Consider the following 8,480-nt stretch of genomic DNA (forward strand, 5'->3'; position numbering starts at 1 on the left):
TGTCCAACAATACCACCTATAACAGATCTGGGTCTGAGGTTACATGGACACTGTTAGACCAACATATAAGAAAATAAAGAGAGACATAAACCATTCTCTAGTTTTGCTGAAGTCTTTAAAAGGGTCAAGGGTCATGTATCTGCCTCTAAAACACACACTAACACACAGATCCTCACTACTACAACACATCCAGCTGTGACATCAAGCTGTGAAATCCAGCTGTGACATACCGCAGTAGAAACTGAAGCACATCTTTGTCTAATGGCTGAAAACAGAGGAAACAAAACATTAATTTACCTTCAATAAGCTCCAATGGTGTCTGTACTCTCATTAACAGCTGATTAACTAGAACAGGATTACACCTCCTCCATATGATCAGACATTACATCAGGTATTAGCACCAGCAATATCAGCATAAATAAATAATAATAAAAAAACAAATGTAGCTCTCCAACAGTAAGCTTTGCTGTCTAACGTCACATCACCTTGTTGATAAGAATGAATAAAAAAATTGTCACTTTTCCTAAAATATAAAGTACATTGCACTCTTTGCTGAGATGGGTCACACCAGACTCCATGTAAAAACATATCGATTTAAGGCTGTGTTGCCTGTCAGACCAGGTGAAGCTCTTAAAGCATCATGTCTCCCTTGTAACGTGTCCTCGCTTTAATTCGGGCTCATGAATACACTACATAAAGACATTTAACTTAATAAAAACATGTTTTAGTACATGTAGAATGAGAATCTATGTCCACAAAAAAGGTTTAATTACCTCGCCAGATATTATTATAATAGCCCTATATATTCTCCTGCTCGCTCATTAGAGTGTATGAATATTATATATATTATTATTATGTATTATATATTATATATATATATATATATATATATATTATTATATAGAGTATCTGTGCTTCTCTTCACCCTCCAGTCTCGGCTCCTGAATCCACGCAGTCATCTTCTGCTGAGGTTTTCTCATCTCATCTCATCTCAGAGGTTCTGCTCAGCAGCAGCTGGTCTCATTGTTTCAGGTTCTGAGGTCCAGAGGTCCAGGAGGCGTTTAAAGACCCGGTTTGGTTCGGTTCAGACCAGAGACCCGTTCTGGACCAGCAGAGAGTTTATAACTCTTGGAGCTGCAGTGAGCTGCTGCTGTCTGGATCTCTAGTTGGAGGCAACAGGCTGACCGTCTGTTATTATGGTCTGTTCTCTGTGCTGATGCCTTCAGGAGCCCGTCGGAAATCTGAAGACGAGAGAAGTAAATCAGAATGAGGGAGGTTGATTTTAATTTTTAAAATAAAAATACTCAAGACAAGTCAATAAATCATTTTTTAATAATGAGATAAATAAAAATGTTGCTTTGTAAATCCAAAAATTATGATATAGTTAGTGTTTTTTTTTCGTAATAATTATTGTAAGTAACATCAGGTGTACAGAAACAAACATATTATTTCCCAGCCAACCTCCCACCGCTGCCGATGCAAAAAGGATAAAGAACAAAAAAAACAAAGTTAAATTAAATGTTAAAGAAAATGTAATTGTAAATGAAAGAAATAAATTAAATAAAAACAACAATAATATATGCATTAAATTAAATTAAAGAAACAGAAAATCGATTTAAAAAACAAAGAACAAAAAACAAAGCTAATTCAAAAGTACAATTTAATAATAATAATAATAATAATAATAACTTTCATTAAATTAAAGAAAAAGTAAAAAAGATTTTAAAAAAATGAACATTTAACAAACACAGTGTATCTCGTAATTTTGAGAAAAGAATGTCACAATTTTACTTATCACATAATTACAATTAAAAATAGCTAACTTATTGACTTGCCTTGAGTATTATATTTTATTTTCAATTTGTTTTTAGTTTTACTTATTTTGAGGTATTTTTTTATTTTTGGCATTTTAAAATTACATAAAATTATTTTTTTAAAACATTTTCATTTTACTTTTTCTGTTTTTGGAATGGGCTCAAAGAGCTGAGACGGTTAACTGATGGAAATACTTATTTAATTATAAATAAAAAAAATGGGTGTTTGTCTGGTAATCTTCCTTTAACTGTGATAAAACGCTGTTGAACTCCACATGAAGTATCCATGAGCTGAGGCTGTTTTACATTTGACTTTGCTTTTTCCGAGCAGCACCTGAATGGCATCATCAGCAGTGTGCTGCTTTGGCTCCACCTACAGGCTGAATGGACGTCATGCAGCCTGTCTGTTATTACACCAGAATAAACAACAGACAAGATAATAAATAAGAGTTATGGATCATTTAAACTTAATAAATGAATGTAATCATCCTCATTTATAAATAAATATCATATTCATTATAGCAACCTTTGTTGGTTTATACATGATTTCAAATGATTTTTTCTCATCACTTAATTAAAAAAAATTACTCTAATAAAATTTAGTAGTTTATTTATGTAAATTTCTATATATAATTTTATATAAATTCCCTCCTTTTTACATTTATTCAGATAACGTTTTATTATTGTATTATATTATATATATGTAAGTTTCTTTAATGCGTGTTTTGCCAACCAAATGATCAAATCCATTATATATATGTAAAACAAAATATTTATCTTATTTTCTTGAGTTTTTTTAAGAAACAAAACACATTTTCCCATAATAATGTAAAGTATTTTATCTTTATTTTATTAAGGTGGCAGCAGCTGATTATCTGTAATAATATTACATTACAAAGCTCAATATCTGTAATAATATTACATTACAAAATTAGTATTATTATTATGATAATAATAATACTGTTAATAATATATATATTTTTTTATTATTTTATTTATTATTACTATTATTATTATCATTATTGTTATCGTCATTATTATTATTATTATTATCATTATTGTTATTCTCATTATTATTATTATTATATTATTGTGTGTTGTTGTCATTAATACTATAATTATCATTATTAATTATTATAATTATTGTTATTATTATAATTATCATTTGTATTATTGTGTATATTAATAATGAATAATAATAATAATAATAATAATAATACTGATAATAAATTTTTTTATTGTTTTTATTATTATTTTTACTATTACTACTACTATTATTGTTATTATAATTATCATTATTAATCATTATTATCATTATATTATTATTGTTATTATGATTATTATTATGATTATTATCTATTATTAGTTGTTATTATATTATTATTATTATTATTATTATTATTATTATTGGTTATTATTATTATTATTATTATTATTATTATTGTTATTATTATTATTATCTTTCCTTTTTAAAAATCTTTAAGCAAACATTTTTTTATCAAAAAACTTTGGCGACAACATCGTAACGTAGAACGTGATGACATCATCTCTCCGCGCCGCTCAGAGCACGTTGATGTTTTAATGAATTAGCTTGTTAGCAGCTAGCAGCTCTTCTTCATCATGTCTGTAACGGAGATGTTCAGCTACATTCAGGGCTTCCTGAGCGCCGACCAGGACGTCAGAGAGGTAACATGATAACATTATAACATTATAACATGATAACATGATAACATTATAACATTATAACATTATAACATTATAACATTATAACATGATAACATGATAACATGATAACATTATAACATTATAACATTATAACATTATAACATTATAACATGATAACATGATAACATGATAACATTATAACATTATAACATTATAACATTATAACATTATAACATTATAACATGATAACATTATAACATTATAACATGGTAACATGATAACATGATAACATTATAACATTATAACAGTAACAGTAACTCAGCTAGCAGCTAACAGTCTCTCTACAGGCTGACACACAGAATGGTGTGTTTCGTGAGAGGAGTCTGGTCTACAGGCCAGCAGCGCCTCTATCACTGATCCCCACAGCTCTCTGTCTACCGTTACTGCGTCCACGTTGATCAGAAAACACTATAGATGTCTCACTTTACCATAAATACTAAACACATTATCTCTCTGCTGTCTGGTACAGGTTGTTCCAGCGCGTTTAAAGCTGCGCTGAGATGTGTTGCCACCAAACTCCATTAAAAAAAAGGTCGAATTAACGCTGTCTGGCTTATCTAACACGCTGCAGCGCTGGTAGCACGTTTTCTTACCATTAAAGTATACTTGCTTTAATTCGGCATGCTTTTTTTGCCATTAAAATATATATAAAACTGATTTTCCCCCAGTTTTTTCCCATCAAAATACATTAAAATAATTAATTAGCAATAAAGAAGTCATTTAAAAGAATGCATTGACTTGATCTGGACTTCAGAAACAGGTTATTGCAGTTTGCACATACAAATAATTTGTGTTTTGTGTTTTGGTACATAAATGAAATAAAGTTGCGCTGAGATGTGTTGCACCAAACTCCATTTGAAAAACATGTGAAATTAACTTTGTCTTGCTTCTCTGACAACGTGCAGCTCTTGGAACATGTTTTCTTACCATTAACATACACATTTAGTTACTCGCTTTAATTCGGCACACCTTTACACGAACACTATGTATTAAATATCCTTCAAATATGTTTTTTTCCATTAAAATATGTATAAAATTGGATTTCTTCCCATTTTTTCATTAAAATACATTAAAATAAGTCAGTTGGCAATAAAGAATGCATTGACTTGATTTGGACTTCGGAAACAGGTTATTAAAATATGTATACAAACTGATTTTCCCCCAGTTTTTCCCATCAAAATACATTCAAATAATTCATATTAGCAATACAAAGTCATTTAAAATAATGCATTGACTTGATTTGAACTTACGAAAAACAGGTTTATTGCAGTTTGCACATACAATGAGTTTCTGTTGGTGTTTGGTGCATAATGTCAAAGACCCTTCTAGAGAAGGTGTCAATGATGCATCTAAAGTGGGTTATGTACATTATGTTTAGCCTGACAGGTGAGGGGAGTTGGGTTATGAATTTCTGTTAAAGGTGTTATATTGTATTAAGAATAAAACCTCTTGTTTGTTGCAGGATATCCGTATAAGTGGTCCAGACGTTGGAGCAGACGGCCAGAGCAATACTAACAGTTCTCAAAGTGTCCACCAGCCATCTGGATTTCAAAGAAAGTGAGTGTTTACACCAGTTTGGCTCTGTTTTCTACCGGTGCTAAATGATGTCTGCCTCTTATTATTAATTTAACTTTATTTTCCTTTCTCCCAACAGTTCCCAGTAAATGTTGCAAAGGCTCGTGAGTGTTCTGCACAGTCAGGACACAGCTTGGTGAACTCAAGACAAAGTTTCCTGTGGAGCAGTATTACAGGTAGGAGAAACCTTTGTCTCCATAGTTGCACCTGTGCGACCATTTAATAGTTAATTTATACTAAAAGTAATCTGCAGAATACACTCTTAATGCTTCTGTATGTTCAGATCACAAAGTGAAATAACTCCCTGGAAAGCAGAATTGAGTGGATGAAAGTGTTTCATCTCTCTTTCTCTGACTTCTTCAGGTTCCATGAACATGGCGGTTTGTCCTGCAGCGCTCTGGCGTTCCTATCGACCTTGTCGTCTACCTGGAGACGGAGACTTTGGTGGTTCGGGAGGAAGGGCCAAGATACTGGGCAGTAGGTTCCCGTTCATGTGTTACGCTGTGTTCACACCAAGAGAGAAGCAAATCTTGTTGTTGTAGTCTCAGATATGTCAGAAAAACCAAACGCGTCGTGTCTGGGTTCATAACGGTCACCCCGGCGGGAGCTATATTCACATCCAGGACATCACACTGACTGTACCTAGCATCACGTCTCTACTGCGGTATGAACCCAAAATAAACAGATTGAGCTGTGATTTAATATCAATAAACAGATCAAAATGATGCTGAAGTAACTACATAATGATGCTGATTAGTAAAAAGTCTGAATTCTATGCTCGTCAGGTCTGTTACCATGACGACAAGCAGACAAACTTTTAAAATGCTTGTTTTCTGAATGGAGTCTGGATGGATCAGTGCCAGGCTATGCAGTTATGATGCAAATTGAGTGTTTCCGCGCCTGGTGTGAATTTGCGTCTATTCGCCTCTTTTGCATTGACATTGTGTGTTTTAATCACGTTGCACGATAAGTTCTCTTGGCTCTCGGTGTGAACTCACGATTAGTGTATTAGAACTGTTACTGCAGAATGAGGCCTCACTCTTCTTCTTCTTCCTGCAGTTGAGGTGGTGCGAGAGAAAGGCTTTCACCTGGATGTGGAGGACTTACCTGGCAGGTGTGCTGATCATGGCTAGTGAACTGGTGAGTCTACTGTTGGTTGCCAGTTTATTAGGTACACCTAGCTAATGCAGGCCAACACAACAGACCTGTAATAAAGCCTTTCTCATGTTGAAGTGTTTTGGAGGATGTAGTTTGGTGAATAGAGAGGCGAAGTCCTAGTTGTAGTCATGTTACCTTCTCAACGTCCCATTTGAACTCTGAAATCTCTTAAACAAGTTGGCAAGTGAGTTGTTGACAGATTAAAGTTAAAGTCATGAAGGTGTTTAAGCCTCTAACGTCTGTATGTGCATCATTAAAAATGCTTTGTCTTCCTCCAGTCGCGGTTGGCGGTGAACAGCGTCACGGCGGGCGACTACACGCGGGCCGCTCCGCATCTCCAACTTCATCAACGAGCTGGACTCGGGCTTCCGTCTGCTCAACCTGAAGAACGGACCCGCTGAGGAAGCGCTACGACGGCCTCAAGTACGACGTGAAGAAGATCGAGGAGGTGGTGTACGACCTGTCCATCCGCGGGCTCGCCAAGGACGCCGAGAAGGCCGGCGACGACAAGTAGAGCTTTCGGAGGAGGCTGCTGCTGCTGCACCTTTAACCCGTCCTCAGAGACGTACCTGAGGCTGCGACCATCTGTCAGGACGGAGACAGAGACATTTGACTCCCTCGTTCACGATCGAAGGTTCAGTTTGATGCTGTTATTATTTTTTTTTTAAATCTTCATCTTATTAATCTGTTATTGTTTCACTGAGTCGACTTATTAGATGTTTAATTGATCGCAGAAGACGGGCGGAGTGTTCCGGCCACGCAGAGCGGATTCTTTTGTGTTTACTTGCAAAAAAAAAGAAAGAAAATGTTTGTTGTTGTTCACCAGATGAGTTTTATTTCTTCAATGGTTGAATCCAAACGGATCCAGGAGCATCATCTAGAATCCAAAATACATTTTACATCATTCTTTAACCAGATGTTCATAAAGAAGCTCCCAACCTGCAGAAACCTGTTGTCGTTCTATAAAAGAGGCTCCAGGAGCGGTTCGAGCCAAAGAAATGACAAAGATGCACTTCACCTGATATAAAGTGACTCTGTGATTAGTGAGGAACTCTAAAGCTGCGTTCACACAAAAAGAGAAGCAAATGTTCAACCCGGCGGCAGCGAGCTGTATTCACATGCAGCGAGCTGTAATTCACATCCAGCGAGCTGTATTCACATACGGCGAGCTGTATTCACACCCAGCGTCATCACACTGACTGTATCTAGCAGCCACACGTCTCTACTGCAGTATGAACCCAAAATAAACAGATTGTGCTGTGATTTAATATCAATAAACGGATCAAAATGATGCCGAAGTAACTACATAATGATGCTGATTAGTGCCAGGCTATGCAGCTGCTCCATCAACACTCAACATGACGTCATCTAGGCCGAAATACTGCAGCGACCTTGACGCAAATTTTACATGTTTGCGTCGTCCGGTTTAAGTTCACGTCTATTCGCCTCTTTGCATTGACTACTTATGTAATCTCGCCGTTGGAATAGTTTGCTTCTCTCTTGGTGTGAACGCACCGTAACAGAACAGTGCCAATGATTATGTTTGTTGAGACATTTCAATATTTTGGTTGTCGGGTGTTTTTCTTTCTCTGGAGATCCATGATAGTCAGAATGTCATGATGTACAGTAGTGCATGTGATGTTTCCTCTTTAGTTTAGTTTCCACTTAACGAAATGACTGAAGGTTTGTTCCCCCCCCCATGCTTCTGTTTGCTTCTGTACTGTACTGTAGTGGTATGGAGTTACTTTAGTGTCTTTATTATGCACAACTTTACACACTGTAATCAAAAATGTTTTATAGTAAAGTAAAATACATTTGAGATTAAAATGTATTGATGGGAATCCAAAAGTTTTGTTGGCGAATCTCAAAATTGTCGTTGAATCTCAAAATTGTTGTCGCTGAATCCCCCAAAGTTTGTCGTTGAATTTGCAAACAAAAGTTTGTGATTCACATTAATACATTTTTAATCGCAAATTTATTTTCCTTGTAATAAAACATGTTTTGATTACAGTATAAAGTTTTGCTCTCAGACCTTCTGTTGGATAATAAAGACAGTAAAGTAACTCCGTCGTAGCGGAGCTGGGTGTATTTTCTATTAATCTCTCTCCATCTTTAGTTTTGAGTGATGAGTGATATTTCACTTCTTGTACCGTTATCATGTATTCCTGTTGTCTTAAAGATGCTGTAAATATATTTCTACATTCTACA

The 8,480-nt window shown here is 35.0% G+C and overlaps 1 protein-coding gene across 1 annotated transcript; it reads left to right on the forward strand.

The window, feature by feature from the left end:
• Nucleotides 1-3,358: 3,358 nt before the first annotated feature.
• Nucleotides 3,359-8,480, forward strand: tsn (translin). Its single transcript, XM_037790097.1, is given in 12 exon segments — nt 3,359-3,500; nt 4,859-4,925; nt 5,016-5,096; nt 5,194-5,290; nt 5,478-5,485; nt 5,488-5,571; nt 5,574-5,591; nt 6,174-6,217; nt 6,219-6,254; nt 6,551-6,595; nt 6,597-6,662; nt 6,664-8,480. Coding segments are annotated over 12 exon segments (735 nt in total). The 5' UTR covers nt 3,359-3,434; the 3' UTR covers nt 6,787-8,480.

This window comes from Sebastes umbrosus, chromosome 13 (genome assembly GCF_015220745.1).
Source record: "Sebastes umbrosus isolate fSebUmb1 chromosome 13, fSebUmb1.pri, whole genome shotgun sequence".
In the NCBI taxonomy this organism is placed as follows: Eukaryota; Metazoa; Chordata; class Actinopteri; order Perciformes; family Sebastidae; genus Sebastes; species Sebastes umbrosus.